This window comes from Parasteatoda tepidariorum, chromosome 8 (assembly GCF_982258835.1).
Source record: "Parasteatoda tepidariorum strain Cologne lab strain chromosome 8, Ptep-v5.0, whole genome shotgun sequence".
Classification (NCBI taxonomy): domain Eukaryota; kingdom Metazoa; phylum Arthropoda; class Arachnida; order Araneae; family Theridiidae; genus Parasteatoda; species Parasteatoda tepidariorum.
Window position 1 is genome coordinate 111,251,536 of NC_141762.1, and position 19,508 is coordinate 111,271,043.

General features: G+C 29.4%; 1 protein-coding gene and 1 long non-coding RNA gene across 2 annotated transcripts in view; one reads left to right on the top strand and one right to left on the bottom strand.

Moving 5' to 3' along the window:
- The window catches only part of LOC107441917 (paramyosin), a 91,566-nt gene extending 85,198 nt beyond the window's left edge, over positions 1–6,368 (bottom strand). Inside the window, exon 1 of the mRNA XM_087149334.1 lies at positions 6,049–6,368. Coding sequence (XP_087005460.1) covers positions 6,049–6,162 — 114 coding nt within the window. The 5' untranslated portion in view covers positions 6,163–6,368. The remainder of the gene's footprint in view (positions 1–6,048) is intronic.
- Positions 6,369–13,133: 6,765 nt separating this feature from the next.
- LOC147806690 (uncharacterized) lies at positions 13,134–19,508 on the top strand. Its single transcript, XR_015428512.1, has 2 exons — positions 13,134–13,329; positions 17,550–19,508. It is a non-coding gene; the product is annotated as an uncharacterized LOC147806690 (long non-coding RNA).

Here is a 19,508-nt window from a genome sequence, read left to right on the forward strand (position 1 = left end):
AGGGAGCTCTCGTTGGAACAAAGAATGTGCTTCTCTTGCAAACTTATTCTCTGCCAGAATTCTTTTTCCTCTACAATCATTGTGTGTGTCTTCTTTCTTCCTAACCGAAGAAGAAGAGATGATCTTAATTTAGATCCTGACAAGTTCCAGATTGAAGGAGAGTTTTATCCCCCCCCCCCGGCTTTCTTCTTTTTTCTTGATTAGCACGAGAGATCGGATAATTCTCTAAGCTGAGCTCAACAGAATATGGCCGCCAAAACATCGCTTTAAAAAATAGCCTAGTTAAATTCTTATTAAAGAATGAATGCGTTATGAACTTATTATTAATAAATAACTTAGATAATTAATAGAAAAAGCACGTTATTCATTAATTCATGCGTAAAAAAGTCATTAATGAATTAATGTTTTTTATTATTATTATTATTATTATTAACTCGGGTATATAAAGCACGCGTTTTCACAATCCTCTTTTAACAATCAGAAATGCAACAATAACTAATATAGATTATTTTTTGACATACAGTACCTTGCCAAATGACTAGACGCACTGTGAGATTCTATGTAAAATCTTTCTTATGTATCAATTGGTTAAAATTCGTAATACAATACGTTAAAAATAAATACAAATACCACGCTTTAACCGCGTGAACATCTTTGTCGGCGATTGTCTTGTCTCTGACAATCTTAAAATAAGATGGAAGTGTTTAAATTGTATATGACGCACAATTTTAAAAAAATGTTGTAAGAGCTAATCATTAAAGTAAGCTATGCAATTAATAAACAATTCAACAAAGGATAACTAAAAAAAAACAAATATATAAAATTAACAAAGGATAACTAGCAAAAATGAAGCTAACAATTAATAATTAGCAAAAAAACTAGTTAACAAGAAATCACAAAAAAATAACAGTGCATGTAAAAAAAAACTAACAGTTAATAACTATAGAAAACAAGCTAACAATTAATAACTAGCAAAAAAATAAATAACTGTTACTAACTCATAAAAAATTAATCGAAGGAAATAATGAATCCCTTAATAAATGTGCTTTTGTAGTACACATTATTTTATTTCACATTCAAAATTATTATCACAAACAATTTAACACAGTGTAAAATAGGTAATTAAACAACTTTTAACCTATTTTTTTTTCATTGTGTGCCGTCAAATTTCGAAATCGTTAAAAGTGTGCCGCTACAAAAAAAAGGTTGAGAATCACTGTTCTATTTGCACCTATCTGAATGTAACCTATATTTTTAAACCCAAACGCTACTTTGGTTCTTTCTCCTACTCATTTCTTCAATTTCACAAAGATCAAATTTCTAAGACTACGATGTTTAGAAAAAATATCTTCGCAGACAAGTCTATAGCTCAGGCGGAGAAACAGCATCAATGAGAAACCCCCTTCCAGTTGCATAGCAACGAAAAGCATTTTTCCAGAAAAGTGAATTATTCGAAAAAATTTATCTTAAGCACAATAAAAAATACCTTGGTTAGTGCGAAGGATTTTTCGAAATTATGTAAGTGTTTTCTTTAAAAACATACCAAACTTTTTTAAAAAAAGAGAGATCATTATTTTTTACTTATCTAACTTAAACTAATTTTAAAATTTTAAACTTATTCCAATGGATGTTTTCATCTCTAAAACTCAGACTTAATTTAATGATAATAGTTATTTAAGAACTTCCCCTACCCCTTCATTTGAAACTAGTTTAATCTAAATTTGCCTGATAAATGGCATTTATAATTAAGTAATTAATAATCAAATTTAATAATTAATATAATCTTAATGAAATTATTTTAATAAAATACTTGGGAAAAAGTAAAATTTAAATAAAAATATACATTGACAAAATCGAATGATGAATATCTTACAATATATATAAATCTGATCGATATTTATTGGCTGGGAAATCACGTGGTAGGATCCAGTTCTTCTACATTCAGATTGGTTTGGTTGTCATCAGCATAAAATTGATTTAAGTTATTGTTTTCCTATAAATATTTATGTTTTATGTTGAAATTATCTGTACTGTTTTTATTACGTTTTTGATTTGTAAATTAGGGGTTTAGATGGATAAGTTTTAATTATTGTTATTATTAGAATAATGTAATCATACGTAACATTTAAAGATGAAGTTATTTTGATGTGTTTATAGTCTTATTTACCGTTTTATAATTATTAATTATTGACGCAAATTACATTGATATACTATTATGAATGACGGTTAAAGAGATTCCGTAAATGAACTTAACTTAGAACTTAACTTTCAGCTTTATGCACAAAATGATGACTAACTTCTGATAACCATTCTCAACGTTTCTAGCATTCTATTTCTAATTATAAATTCAAAACAAACCATAATTCAGCTTATTTGTGCAAATCAAGATCAATTAGAACTAGACTATCAGACGAACCTAATTTCCAAGATCATTAATAATAAAACGAAGAAATGTCATGATCAATATTTTCAAAATTTATGAGTAGTCTTTCTTAACTTAACATGTTAACCAAAATTTCTAATAAAACTTTTCAAAATCCATAATTTAAGGTTCCAGAGCCGCAAAGAAATTGGGGAACCGATCGATTCAAACTTCAACCAGATTTGCTTTTAATCGTTGTCAGACGTCTTAAATTTTGACACCGAAATCAAATATGACTGGCTGCGGTCAGTAAGCGGGTGGGTGGCCACTTTGATCCGCCTGCTTAGGGACCGAGAGTGCGTGGTATCGTTAAACTGTTCCACCGTAAAGTGCTCGACTCCATGAGCAGGTCGTGAAAGTCAAATTTTACTGGCTGCGGTCAGTAAGCGGGTGGGTGGCCACTTTGATCCGCCTGCTTAGGGACCGAGAGTGCGTGGTATCAATCCTCGTTAAACTGTTCAATCGTAAAGTGATCGACTCCATGAGCAAGTCGTCGAGCTACTAAAGCAGGGGAGCCATCCCCTCTGCAGAGGATCAAAATGGCGATGTCTTCGGATCATCCTCGGGAATGTTCCCCAGACCGTCGCCAATAGCCCATTGTGTAGTTCCAGCACGACGTAAATAAAGTATCTACCTGAAATTTGGACACGTTTCTAAGCCAATAATGGAAAACTTCGGCTGTACTACTTTATTGTTCAGGAGTTATTGTTCAATGTTCCCAAATTAAGAGTTTTGCAAATCCTTATTGAAAACATTTTTTTAAAAAACTTAATCCCAGAAAATTTGAGAAATTTTAAATTCATCTTATGTTTAGCTTTGCGTATTAAAATTATTTCTTCTGTCTTAGCCAGTGATATTGAAGTTTTAGTATCACTGCATATCGTTAAAAAAAAACATCGATATTTCACGATGTAAGGTCATCTTTTTCCAGGGAAACCATTTTATTTTTACATAGGTCACTATTTTTGGTAGCAATATTTTGTCATCAGCACTTACGATAGTATCTGACTCTACTGTTATAATAATCGCGATAATACCGTATTTGCTAATTACTGTTACGAGCAATATGTGTTTCATTATCGGAATCCATATTGAATAGTGTGAATAATCCTGAAATTTGAGTTGTTCGTATTTTTCGTAAATACAATATCCAGTATATTCATTGGTCTTTAAGATATTGATATTTATTTATTTTAAAAAATCGGCACAAATATTTATTTTAAAATTCATTCATATTTCACGAAATATCAATGCATTTCAACGAGGAACTTCGAGAAATAAAGAGCTGTAATTTTGATAACTATTCCATGAAGCGTTTTTGACGCAATCTCTACATCAATAAAAAAAAACTTGTAGAGAAATAATTTCAATATAATGTGCCACAACATATTTTATAGTCATTTCAATGTTTCAAAATGTTCATAGGGACACAATTTTCGTGTTTTTTTTCCAAAACTTGCTTTTTTGTATACAAATTAGTAAAAAAATGTGTCAATTTTTTCCCTACAATTCGAAGAGAAATATAAATAGAGTTGAAATGAACAAACAATCTTTGAATTTACGGGAAAATATAGCGCAAGGAACTTATTTAAACTTCAACATAAATCGACACATTCTTTGAAAAAATTTACATTTTTCGTGTTGTAGCATGAATTATGTATCCAATTATTTTTTTTTAATGTTCTCTTTCTAAATATAAGCAATCCCTGTCATTTACAGCAATGTAACATCATTTTTTAAGAAGAACTTATTAAAGAGCTTAAATATGTAGCACTGTAGTCTTAAATACGTTAGTAAATAGTAATTATTATTGGCCCACTCATCTGCTATACAGGTATAGGACAAAATAATAGGAACACCTGTGCATAGCGGTACTATGTACAGGTGTTCCTATTATTTTGTCCTATACCTGTATATTGACCCACCACTTAAATGTTTTCTTCACTATACTTGTAGGTCCTTGTACCATTCCTTGTGTCAATTAGATATTTTTCACAGTAACATATTATTTCTGTAACATTAAATGAACATTTAATATGTGGATAATATTCAATTATGTCATCTACTTGTTGCTGAGATTAATGTTAAGTTGTGACAACAGATTTTAATGCATTCATTATGATACAAAATGCATAGAATTTATTTATCAACTTGATTTAAATATCTTCAAATTCTCATTACAAGTTACAAAACCCTTCATTTTAAACATACAATTTAAGATTAAGGAAACTAAAAGCTAATACAATTAAAATTTTGAAAGCGGTTTATTTAAAACTGGAAACAAAAGCACGTTTCAAATTTGAAGAGGAATAAATGCATTCAAATTTAGAATCTAACGCTTTAGAAATTAGAGAGTAATTCCATTTAAAATTGAGAAGTTAACAAAACTTTTTTTTCCATTACTTCCTACATTTTGAGCAATAACGCATCCTTAAAAATACTCAATTCATGCTATAATCAAAAGTGAATAACTTTAAAAATACGCAAACATAACGAGTTTTAAAATCAATGACATTAAAATTCAAACCTAGTATACCCAATCTAAATTAAAAATCGTCCCTTTATAAAATCAAAGTTAATTTATATATTTAAACAAAAAAAAAAGAATCAATCTTGATCGAAAACATTTTTACAATTTTAATAAAAATTTAAAAAATTCGTGCAATTTTAAATTCATATTATCTTTACTTATCAAAATTATTTCTTCGTTGTCTTAGGCAGTGATATTGAAATTTTGGTATCACTAACTATCCTTAGATATTTAACGACATTTTATTCTTACGTAGGTCCATATTTTTGTAGTAGCAATTTTGTCAACGACACTCATAAAATTAATTTTTATATATTTAAGGGGTCACAATACCCAAAATATGACCAAAATATTGAAATTTTTTATTGCTAATAATAAAACTTCGAACTATTTCAAATGCACTGAAACAAACATCATCTCTCTATTTACGTTTTTAAAAAAGTTAAGAAAGATTTTAGATTGCCCAAATACAGACTCTGCAGACAGAGTTTAAAGTGCTTTTTCTCATAGATGATAGTTTCGGGTTTTAATCTTAATTAAATCCCTATGGAACATTTTCTATTTAAGATAAAGCTTTGAAGTAAAATGTTTTATCTTAAGTGAAATACGCTTATTTAGGCTGTGCATGGTATCGGCATTTTATGAAGTACTACAATTTTTACAGCATGTTATATATACCTAACAGGAATTTTTAGCCTTTTTTTCTCAACATTTTTAACAAATAATCGATAAAAAATATTCTAACTGATATATCAACAAATGAATGCACGTAATTGCGAAGATGAATAGTGTGAGCTCAAGAGAATAAAATTTTGCTTGGAAATAGGTTAAAATAAAAAAGTCTTACGGATTTAAAAATTTTGATTTTTTTAAAATTTTTTCCTAAATTTAAAAAAAAACTAAACAGTTTAATTATTTTTGAAGATAAATTGTTGATTAAAAGTTAAATGAGCATGTAAAGCATCCACAAAATGAATGATTATACCTTTGCAAAGGTACTGTGACCCCTTAAACTAAAAAGAATCAAGCTTAAAAATCGGAAACAACTCCTGGGGGTGGAGAAAAAAACGAAATGTTCGAATTTTGAATAATTTACCTCAAAACGTGTAAATGCACCGACATCTGTTCCGTACTCCATGGTGACGTCGCTGGTCGCACCACCGGTACTTGATTTGTAGGTGTATTTCGTGGTTTTCACCGTCGTGGACATGGTATTACTGGTTTAAACCACAGCTGAGAGAAAGAGAGAGCGTTGCAGGAAAAACTGCAGGAAGACGGTTCTTCGGACGACTCTTTAGTTGAGTTCAGAGAGAAATCGCAGAGAGAAATCCTTTCCCCCTTCGATAGTTGAAGATCCTAAATCTGAGACGAGGTTAGTGCCACCATCACTTCGCGGTAAGGTGCATTGTGGGAACTGTTAATGTTTATTTATAGGATTTACTTCCTTGAGGGGTTTAGTAATAACCTTGCTGATTCGGTCTGTGTGATCCTTGAAATTTCGAAGGATTTATTCTTCGAATTATTTCTCCCGGAAATCTATCAAAATATTGAAGGATGCTAATGAAGTTTTCGTCATTATATTTCAACATTTCATTTTTATTACAATAAGCTGAAAGAACACTTCATCAGTTAGGCGCTTTAAATAATTTTAGAATTGTTTGACATAGGGTAAACTAACCAGTGAAGGAACGCTTAAGCTTCGCTTGCTTTCTAAAAAATCATATTATTTTCAAAATTCGTAATCAATAATTTTAGTTCAATAATTTTAATAAATAATTTTAATTCAATAAATTTAGTTAAATGATAGTGTCAACATATTTGTTACTAATTGCAAATTATGTAAAAAATTTTTAGAGAGCTATATATTGTTTTAAAAATTTGGAGGTTCAAATAACAAGAACACCAAGTGAAGGAACAGCTCTTACTAGTGAATAAACACTCAGTAAAGGAACACTTAATTATGGTTATTTTTTAATGTTCTTTATGAATTTATAAGCCATACAAATATTTAAAAGCAAGCCTATTCTTGAAATTATTACATATAAATACTTGGAAAATGTTAACTTTTTTTTGTAATCATGAATTGAAAATTAAAGTGTCAACATATTAACACATACTGTTCATTTACTGGGAAATCTATGTCTAGTAAAGGAGCATGCCTGTTCCCTCACTGGTTAGAAGTTGTTTTTCGTATTTTTAACATACTTTTGATGCGGAACATCACGAAAGGTACAAGAAAATTAAATTTTATCTATTATTTTCATTAACTTTTATTTCATTAAACCCAGTAAAGGAGCTTCACTGGTTTTTCTTCGTTTGGTGATCCAGTGAATAAGCACCCCCTTATCTCAGTACTTTATTATGCATTGATGCTTAAAAAAAAATAAAACGTAACTTCAATAACTATATTTTGAATTCTCTTTTTCACCGTGAGAAAAATAAAACTATTACATGCTATTAATTGAACTTCAAACTTATAAATACAGAAACTCACCCTATAATTTTTTTCAACGAAACAAGGTGTTGCACAGATAATAACAAATTCAAAAAATTTTCCAGAGAAGTCTATTTGACCAGGTAATCCGAAACATTGCTTGATGACTTCCTATTGTTTGGCAGTAAGCTATTGTTACCAATCAATCTAAAGAGAAACTTTCAAATTCTTATTTTTAATCAATATATTTGAAATGTTCCTCCACTGGGTAGTGTTCCTTCACTGGTTGGTTTACCCTACATGTTACCGTTGAAGTATATAATACAGTTATTTCATAGAATACCTAGTTATTCCATTAAATAACTGATCGTGTCCGCTAAAGTGTGTAATATGTTATTAATTTGACACTTTAACTAGTTATTCTATAAAATAACTAGGTATTCTATAAATTAACTAATGAGAGACAGTTAAAGTGTGAAATAAACAATTTATCTAAAATGAAATAATTAGGTATTCTATAAATAAGCTAATGATAGACAATTAAAATGAAAAGGAAGCAATTTATCTCATTTATGCAGCGCATAAATGGTATTTATGGAAACGCACCATAAAATCATTTGTTACAACAAGGATTACTAAAATGACACTTGGAATTACAAGGAACATTATTTCTAAAACAAAAACATTTTTTGTTGACACACTGGGTTTTACACGAACATTTTTTAAATCCCTGACCAGTACCTAAACTTAAACTGTCGTGCAAGATATATGATATAGATTATTTTACACTTTAACGGGCTGCAGATCGTTATTCTATGAAATAACTAGTTAAACCATGAAATACAAGAGAGTTTTACACTTTAACGGACACGATCAGTCATTTCATGGAATAATTAGGTATTCTATAAAATAACGGATTTCATACTTTAACGGTAACATACATAGTAAACAACTTTAGCCGTGTCATATTGTCTCGTAATATTCAGGTTGGACCAACCTATTACAGGGATGGCGAACCAATGGCACAATATTTTGAGCACGCCACCCATCACAAAGTCTCACTATGAAGCATATTAACAATTAAATTAAAATTCACAACAAACAAACAAAAAAATAAACAATTTTTAACCAAATAATTAACAATTAATGCCAAAAAACAATTAATGAGCATAAAAAACAAGCTAACAATAAATAACTAGCAAAAAATTAACAGTAATGCTTGAACTAGCATCTTACAAATGAGAATAAATCAAAGGAAAAATGACAAAATTAAAATCGAAAATCACAAAATAGATGACATAGAGTCATTTAGCTATTTAGGTTCTATTGTAGATAAAAAAAAAGGGAGGAAGTAGTGCATATATTAGACAGAGAATAATCAAAGCAGTAACATGTTTTAAGGGATTACATTAATTTTGGAGAGAGTCAAATATTGAAATAAAGACAAAAATAGTTGTTCACAAAGCTATTGTTAAAGCAATACTATTATATGGCGCAGAAAGCTGGAAGCAGACTAAGATCGAAATACAAAAATTAGAAACCTTTCAAAACAAATTTTAAGATTTATTTGTAAAATTTTCTGGCCTTACAAAGTATCAAGTCGAAATCCATTAAAGAAAGTTAAAATAAAAACAATAGAAGATGAAATTAAAAAAACGAAGATGGAGCTGGCTCGGACATATCCTTAGAATGTCCAAAGAAAAAATTACATCTGTTGCTCTTACATGGGCCCCCGATGGTAAAAGAACAAGAGGAAGACCCAGACTTAATATCCAGCGCATGTTTTTGGGCGAATTAAAAGAATGTAGAATATCTGGCTGGGAGGAAGCAAGATCTGTTGCTAGAGACTGGCGGCGTTGGAGGGATATGCTAGAGGCCTTAAGTGCTCAAAGGCACGTAGAGGATAAGTAAGTAACATCTTACAATCTAATATAAGTTATTTGTCATCTAATCCGCAACAACATAAGTCACATTGATGTTACTTTAAGTTTAATTAAGCATGCAACTGAGACATTGCAAAATGTATTATTTTTCATAGTAAATAAAGAGTTCTGAGTTGATAGTATTTAGTATTATTATTTTCCCAATAATCACGAAGTCAAAATTATTTGACGGCACGTCTATGGCCTCATTACACAATTTTTTTTTTATAAAAAAAGGCACGCTGGTGCATCAAGGTTCGCCACCCCTGACCTATTCTATTACCGGGTACAAGGGTCCCACAATGTGGCCCTATAGGTTACAATGCATGTATATGTTTATTTGGACCCGCCCTATTGAAGGGCATGCGAGAGAAGAGTCATACTTTATACAAGCATAAATAATACATTATACATACATAAAACTCCAAAAACAACGAGTATAAAAATCAGAATAAGAGGTGGACACGAAAACAGAATTATAAAAATTCAGTAAAAAATGTAAACCAGTGCTTATATAATATATTTGTGACAGATACCGAAAATAAAACAGAAGATAATGACAAATCAGTCCAACTGGCCCTAATAAAAATAATAAAGCAAAAAAGAAAGACAATAGCATAGCAGAACGCAAGTAAAATAATACAAGTTTAAAAAGAGGTGTAGTGCAGCAAAACATTACAAACCTCCAGAAAAAGTATAAAATGGTAAATTGATAAAACTAAGTTAAAACAAAGTCAAGACACAATAAAAATTTTAAAAAAAACAAGGAGGAAAGGTAAAATCCAAGAGCAAAAGTTCAGACGGGCAAGGCGGCCGACTGCCCGAAGTGTCTGGTTAGAAAAGCCACGAACAAGATCCAGATTTATGTCTCACAAATTATTAATATTTTAATTTTTAAAAACATTATTACTTTGAAAAATATATTTATAGGTTTCTTTTAATCATATAATCTGAGGTTAGCTTTCCTGGCATTAAAATTCTTCACATATAAGTTTTACTAAAGACGGGAAGAAAAATGCACAGCAGAAAAATCTTTTTTTTTTCTTTTTTTTTTTTGAAAATTTAGTTTCCTATTTTTCAGTTCCGCATGTGTTCTCTAAGCCAGGGATGGGCAAACTTTTCTGATCGAGGGCAAAAAATCGAAGAAAAAAAAATTTGTTGGGCTAAGTAAAAACATCTAAAATAAAAATTAAATACTATATGCAATTTTCAATATAAATATTTAATGAGATGAATGAAATTACGATTTCATTTTTAAAAATTCCTTACAGTAAGGTTTCCAAGTGAGATGTACTTATTTTAAGGAACAAGGGTAAATGTTTGTCTGTTATTCTACTTTTGAAATGATTTTTTTCTCGGGTTCGTCGATGAAAACACTTAAATAAAATGAAGCAAACATAGCCCTGATTTTTTAGGTATGAAATATTTGGGAAACTAGCTTTTGGTAATGATTTGTAAAACTCAATTTTTGGCTTAATCAGAAACAATTGCTTCAGATGGCACCAATCTACGGATATTCTATAAAGAACTTCTGCTTTCAACATTTTATCAACTGAATCTGTCTAATCAATTTATGTTAATGTTCAATATGTCAATTTATGTTCAATAAGCAAGGAATTCAACAATCAAGAATTGTTTTAAGTTTCATGTCTAAGATTAACATTGCTTTAAGAGCAGTGAATATGCATATTAACAACGAGTAAGTATATTAACAGCAGTTAATTTATTTATGAGAAAGTGAATGAGCTTATAAATTCATAAAAAAAATTTGTAAACTTACAAATTGTGTTGCAACTGTGAACTACGACACTTTTTCATTTTTCAAAATAAGTTTTAACAAAATTGCGACACAAAGAATGTAAATAGCTTTGAAATATCATTTAAATGTGTTCAGTTAAGATATAACTCTATATAACTTTTGATTAAACCCACATTTTGTTTGTTCAGAGTTCACTACCTTATTATCGATACTTAAAACCCGCTATCGTCCCGCAGTGGACTGATCGTTAAGACACGGTTCCCAGCAGATCACCGAAGTCAAGCATCACTGGCTGCGGTCAGTGTGCGGATGGGTGACCACTTGGATCAGTATGCGTCGGGACCGAGGGTGTGCGGTATGGGTCTTCGTTAAACTGTGCTACCGTAAAGTGCTCGACTTCGCGCGCAGGTCGTCGGGCTATCGAAGTGGGGGTGCCATCCCCTCCGCAGAGGATCAAAACTGTGATGGCATGTCTTCGGATCATCCTCCGGGATGTTTCCCAGACCGTCGCCAATAGCCCATTGTGCAGCTCTAGTGCGACGTAAATAAACAACAACAACAATAAAACCCGCTATCATTTGATCAGTACTCTAACTTACAGCCTTTTTATTGGTACCCAATATTATTTCAACAGATTTAGAAACCATAAATCTTTTTGATAAATACTCAAATCTAAAAAGATTTTATAAGCATACTCGTACCAACTATCATTTAGTTAAATCTCGAATTCACTATTTTTTTTATCGGTACTCGAACCCACCTTCATCTTTACTCAAACCCTCTATCATTTAATCAGTTTTCAAACCCACAATAATTTTTAAGCTTCTCGAACCAACTGTCCTTTAGACAGTTTTTAAACCCACTCTCTTTTTATTGATGCCCACTATCCGTTGCTTGAACCCACTATCATTTGATCCATTTTTACAATCCACATTGTTTAAAACATGAACTTACTATCTTTACGTAGGTACTCAAACCTACAATCTCTTAATCGGTACATGAACCTTACCTATTATCATTTGTTTAATTTTTGAACTCATTTTTTTGGTTCAAAGCTTGAACCCACTATTATTTAATCACTATTAAAACGCCCTCTCTTTTCACTGCTATACGAATTAACTATTATTTAACTATATTCTTTCCTGCAATCATTTTATCAATGTCTTAACACATAACTGCTACTGGTGCTTGTATTTCTTTTAAAGTAGCCCTAGGAGCTGCACACTTGAAGTCGATCTGGGAAACATGGAGAGTCTTCACTCGGCGATGATCGAACTCACGACCTCTCAGACCTACCAGCCATGCTATCCCAGCCCCCTAACCACATAAAATCTTTTTATTTACTTATTCACGTGTGTGCTAGATATGGGGTTTGTTTAGAAGAAATTTAATGGAGCCTTCACAAAATATCTTTTCGTAAAAACAGACCCTTAGCAAAATAATTTATCTTTTAATCGGACCCTTGACAAGTTTATTTATCTTCATTATTGTTTTGTTAATCGAATAAACCCTTCCTAGGGGGTGGGGGGAGAAAGACAGATGTAAACGAATTAAGTTTTGTCTTCGGCAGACGCTTCGTCCATTACTCGTCCGAAATTAATATTCTGCGTTCAGCAGTATAGGTTATATACTAAATATTTGTATGTTGCATCTCTAAAATAGTAGCAGCAATTGCTGTTTATTTTCAAAACATAACAACGAGCAGAATACATCCGGGATTACTACTGGATTCGAACCCGCCCTCTCCAGGCTTCACACAGCGTTCGGTGGGTGATACCGCTCAGCCATGGAGGACCCCCTTGACGGCACTAACTTAATTATTTCATTGGATTGGCATACATCTGTAGGCTTGCGTGCTCAATTTAGGCTTATAAACCTTTGTCAAATACAAGGACAGATAGCACAATACAGAGAATTGCAGCACGAAGATACATCCAGGGTAGCAGCCGGATTCGAACCCGCTACCTCCACGCTTTGCACTAACTTAATATTTGTGAATTCGGATGTGAACAAAAACCGGAGGATCGAAGCGTTCTCATGAGTAGTTATCGTTCTATAAAAGTGCATCATTTTCTCGTTTTTATTCCCTCTTAACTTCATTGATATTTAGGACCTCCTAGAATGCGAGAAAATAGATTCAATGAATCGGTTAGTGGCTCCAAACGCCGAGATAACTCCAATATCCAGTTTTTTTTCTCTTCTCTAATTCTTTTGTCGGACGATGTCGGGAACTTGTATCGTGGCATAGGATATTATTCACGGGTAAGTCTGCTTTCGCTTAGTCTCTTGGTTGCTGAGAATAGTCATAAACTTTTTTTAAAAAATGTCATATCTCTTTTATTGTTGAATTTTCGCTTGTGTCTGCTCTTTAAATTTTTGAATTAACTTTTATACAAGAGACATTTTAAAAATCTGTGAAATCTGTCTGTTAAAAATAGACGTTTTTTTAGAATGCTTAAACACTCGAAAATTCACTTATTATATCTTCATAGGTTGAATGTTAATTTATTTTCAAATATTATACACAAACCTGAAGATTTAATTGATGACGTTCAATTGGTACGCTTCAACTTTTAAGTTTCAATGCTTTCTACTTGTTTGCGCTCATCGCGAAAAAAAGTTTACAATTAACAAATTAGTTTCATCTGTTCAAACTATAATAATTTAATATAACTCTAGAATTTCTCAAATCTAAAAAGATGTGTTTATATTACTTTATTAAAATATTCTGAAACTTCGCGATTTTAATCTGAAAATTAAATTTTTTTTTTTGATAGTATGTTTGAGAATGAACCAGATTAAAAGCAATTTAAAAATCTGGGAAATGAATAAGTTCTGAAATGGTTGTTCGATTTTTTTTCTTCAAGTAATCATTCCAGACAAGTAAATTTCCGGGTTTTACTGATTACAGCGCGAGTAGATGTTATCATAATTTCAGGAGGAATTGATTATTTCGAAATAGGTATTGTAGGTTAATTGAATACTTTTAAAACATTGCATAAATTGTATATGTAAGTGAATTGATTAGTTTACTATTATTTCGTTTATTAAATGAAAACTTTTAAACTTGTACGAAAATACGTGAATAACATTATAGTGTGATTACTTGTCATCAAAATACGAAACGATTAAGAGTGATTATGATTGAGTAATCAAAATATGATACATGCAATAGTGACATTTAAAATATACTATTACAAGTAATTAAGATTGCATGCTTATTCAGTTATTCATTCAGTAAAATATGCTTATTCAGTTTGTATGCATGTTTGCATGTGTTGACATATTTTTCTGTACATAGAATTAACGCTTGTGTATAAATACAAATTATTAATGTAGGTGCTGTATGTATGTAGACGTACATATTTATATGTAGCATGCGTACAATTGCTCATACATAGATTTATTTTAAACTATTTTTACGTATCCATGTACATTTATGTAAGTAAGTAGGCATATAAGATCTATATATGAATGTATAGATTTCGATGCAGTATGTCTTTACAATTTATATACATACATTATGTGAATGTTTGTCAAACTCTTTGCACATCAAGGTTATGTCTTTTCCTATAACTAGATGTCTTTGTCTATAGAGATGCAAAATATTGTTCGATCTTAAACGTCTTATTTTAGGAATTTAACCATAACAAGTGAATTAACCATAACATTTGAAACTAAAACAAGTATGAATGTTTATTTTTGTCATTCCAACTTACTCTAGCTTAACATTATTGTTTTACAAGTTCTTGTATTTAGTAGTGCTTAAAAGTAGTTTATGACAGTTTAGTTACTTAAATTTATGTTAAAATTTTGTTCCATAAAACTAAATTTCCAATCTTTTTTGAAAGCAAACGATAATCTTATTTTAAATTCGCTTAAAAATCTTATTTTAAATTCGCTTAAAAATCTTATTTTAAATTCGCTTAAAAATCTTATTTTAAATTCGCTTAAAAATCTCATATTAAATTCGCTTAAAAATCTTATTTTAAATTCGCTTAAAAATCTCATATTAAATTCGCTTAAAAATCTCATATTAAATTCGCTTAAAAATCTGATATTAAATTCGCTTAAAAATCTGATATTAAATTCGCTTAAAAATCTCATATTAAATTCGCTTAAAAATCTGATATTAAATTCGCTTAAAAATCTGATATTAAATTCGCTTAAAAATCTGATATTAAATTCGCTTAAAAATCTGATATTAAATTCGCTTAAAAATCTGATATTAAATTCGCTTAAAAATCTGATATTAAATTCGCTTAAAAATCTGATATTAAATTCGCTTAAAAATCTCATATTAAATTCGCTTAAAAATCTCATATTAAATTCGCTTAAAAATCTCATATTAAATTCGCTTAAAAATCTCATATTAAATTCGCTTAAAAATCTCATATTAAATTCGCTTAAAAATCTCATATTAAATTCGCTTAAAAATCTCATATTAAATTCGCTTAAAAATCTCATATTAAATTCGCTTAAAAATCTCATATTAAATTCGCTTAAAAATCTCATATTAAATTCGCTTAAAAATCTCATATTAAATTCGCTTAAAAATCTCATATTAAATTCGCTTAAAAATCTCATATTAAATTCGCTTAAAAATCTCATATTAAATTCGCTTAAAAATCTCATATTAAATTCGCTTAAAAATCTCATATTAAATTCGCTTAAAAATCTCATATTAAATTCGCTTAAAAATCTCATATTAAATTCGCTTAAAAATCTCATATTAAATTCGCTTAAAAATCTCATATTAAATTCGCTTAAAAATCTCATATTAAATTCGCTTAAAAATCTCATATTAAATTCGCTTAAAAATCTCATATTAAATTCGCTTAAAAATCTCATATTAAATTCGCTTAAAAATCTCATATTAAATTCGCTTAAAAATCTCATATTAAATTCGCTTAAAAATCTCATATTAAATTCGCTTAAAAATCTCATATTAAATTCGCTTAAAAATCTCATATTAAATTCGCTTAAAAATCTCATATTAAATTCGCTTAAAAATCTCATATTAAATTCGCTTAAAAATCTCATATTAAATTCGCTTAAAAATCTCATATTAAATTCGCTTAAAAATCTCATATTAAATTCGCTTAAAAATCTCATATTAAATTCGCTTAAAAATCTCATATTAAATTCGCTTAAAAATCTCATATTAAATTCGCTTAAAAATCTCATATTAAATTCGCTTAAAAATCTCATATTAAATTCGCTTAAAAATCTCATATTAAATTCGCTTAAAAATCTCATATTAAATTCGCTTAAAAATCTCATATTAAATTCGCTTAAAAATCTCATATTAAATTCGCTTAAAAATCTCATATTAAATTCGCTTAAAAATCTCATATTAAATTCGCTTAAAAATCTCATATTAAATTCGCTTAAAAATCTCATATTAAATTCGCTTAAAAATCTCATATTAAATTCGCTTAAAAATCTCATTTTAAATTCGCTTAAAAATCTCATTTTAAATTCGCTTAAAAATCTCATTTTAAATTCGCTTAAAAATCTCATTTTAAATTCGCTTAAAAATCTCATTTTAAATTCGCTTAAAAATCTCATTTTAAATTCGCTTAAAAATCTCATTTTAAATTCACTTATTTTCAGTTTAAAAATTATAGGCTTTGTCATAAAAACATTACTCTGAACTATGCATTTTGTTATGCAAAAGTTAATTTCATATAAATACTATAATTCATAAAAATACTTAAAGGATTTTTTTTTTAAATATCGTTAGAGTAATTTAAATTCCCTGAGTTGTTATTAGTGGTTGTAATAATTACAGTTTTGAAATTTAGATAGCTTACATAAGTTGTATACATTGTATTGTAATTATACTTAGCTTTACATACATTGTAAATCTATTCACTCATTGGACAAACCTGAACAATTATTCGTTAGATCATGATTGCTGATAAAAGTGACTGTTTATAATAGTACATATTGATTACCGTTTATTGTTTAAAATAAGATTTCAGTCACTTGTAACAATATGCCAGTTATAGCATCTTGTTGTGATTACAATTAATTATAACCACTTTTTATCTGAAATCGTTGCTTGTAACTTATAAAATAATTACAACTAGTTTATTACCATGCATGTTTTAATTGCAGTAGTCACAATCTTAGTCAATTAGAGTATTCCGTGCCCATTTTTGTTGAGCAGTGAAATTATTCAGTTATTCTTGACTAATGAATAAAGGATACTGAATAATGAATGATTTATTCTTTATTCAAAATATTTCTGACTAATGAATAAATCTTTATTCCTGAATAAAGAAGACTTTGAATAATCATTAATCATTATTTATCCATTATTCTGAATGACAAATTCCCATCTCTGCTTTAAACTTTATTAATTATTCTTGGTTGATTTTCAGAAGAGTTTCCAAAATTGTAAACAGTGTATACGTATTTCATTTATTTTAAGTTTTCTATACTGAGAACATTATTAACATTATTTATTTCGACAGGATCCCTTCCCTGGAGGAATGACTAAAATTGGAGAACCTAATCCCGTTCCGGTTAGAACTGATGGTACCGGTTCAAAATGGAGCTTTGCTTAAATACAGGTCGTGTTTTACTTATTTATTAAACATTTCTTTTTATATTTAAATGCTTACGCTATATTGAACTATGCAAATGGTTTTTACAGAAATGCCTTTTTAAAAATTTGGTCTATACAGAAATGCCTTTTTAAAAATTTGGTCTATACAGAAATGCCTTTTTAAAAATTTGGTCTATACAGAAATGCCTCTTTAAAAATTTGGTCTATACAGAAATGCCTCTTTAAAAATTTGGTCTATACAGAAATGCCTCTTTAAAAATTTGGTCTATACAGAAATGCCTCTTTAAAAATTTGGTCTATACAGAAATGCCTCTTTAAAAATTTGGTCTATACAGAAATGCCTTTTTAAAAATTTGGTCTATACAGAAATGCCTTTTTAAAAATTTGGTCTATACAGAAATGCCTCTTTAAAAATTTGGTCTATACAGAAATGCCTCTTTAAAAATTTGGTCTATACAGAAATGCCTCTTTAAAAATTTGGTCTATACAGAAATGCCTCTTTAAAAATTTGGTCTATACAGAAATGCCTCTTTAAAAATTTGGTCTATACAGAAATGCCTCTTTAAAAATTTGGTCTATACAGAAATGCCTCTTTAAAAATTTGGTCTATACAGAAATGCCTCTTTAAAAATTTGGTCTATACAGAAATGCCTCTTTAAAAATTTGGTCTATACAGAAATGCCTCTTTAAAAATTTGGTCTATACAGAAATGCCTCTTTAAAAATTTGGTCTATACAGAAATGCCTCTTTAAAAATTTGGTCTATACAGAAATGCCTCTTTAAAAATTTGGTCTATACAGAAATGCCTCTTTAAAAATTTGGTCTATACAGAAATGCCTCTTTAAAAATTTGGTCTATACAGAAATGCCTCTTTAAAAATTTGGTCTATACAGAAATGCCTCTTTAAAAATTTGGTCTATACAGAAATGCCTCTTTAAAAATTTGGTCTATACAGAAATGCCTCTTTAAAAATTTGGTCTATACAGAAATGCCTCTTTAAAAATTTGGTCTATACAGAAATGCCTCTTTAAAAATTTGGTCTATACAGAAATGCCTCTTTAAAAATTTGGTCTATACAGAAATGCCTCTTTAAAAATTTGGTCTATACAGAAATGCCTCTTTAAAAATTAATTTTAAATATTTGAGGAGAGCTGAATTGTCACTAGTTTAACTTGTAACATAGGCTAATGCTAAACCAGTGAAATCAATTTTACATTCAATGTAATGCACACTAAAAATTGCAGGTTGTAGTTTAAAGAAGTAGGTTAGTCTTTGTTAAGCGCAGAGCTCTACTTTAAGTTTGAACATTATAATCTTGCACTGATATTTTGAGTCGAATTTTGATTTATGATTATTTTCTGATTGTCGACTTTTGTGGCAATGGATTAAGCTTTCTCGACGCTAAAAAGTATAGTAAAAATTTCTCATCTGCACGCATAATCAATTTTATAAAAATAAAAACAAGTTCGTAGGTAACTTTAAAAATTGCTGAACTACTTTTCTTTTAAAACTCTTCGTGTAAGAATGTTGCGTGTCTGGACAATACTGTAAAAATAAAGTAAAAATGAGATTGCAAATAACTTAGTTGTTTTGTATCTTTCGACAGTTATATAATGGAAAGTTTTTGGATAGATCAAAGAAATGTATCAGTAATATTTAAGCAATGACTGTACAATTTATTGTCTTTTAAAATTACGCAAATTGCTGAAACAGACTTATTTTATTCAGAAAATATGCGATACTCCTTGAGGTTAGGCGAAATTTAAATTTAAAAAATTATATTTACGCGATTGACTTTCATACATTAGTCAATTTTTCTCAATCATATTGTATATTTTGATTCATATTAAATAATAACATTTTA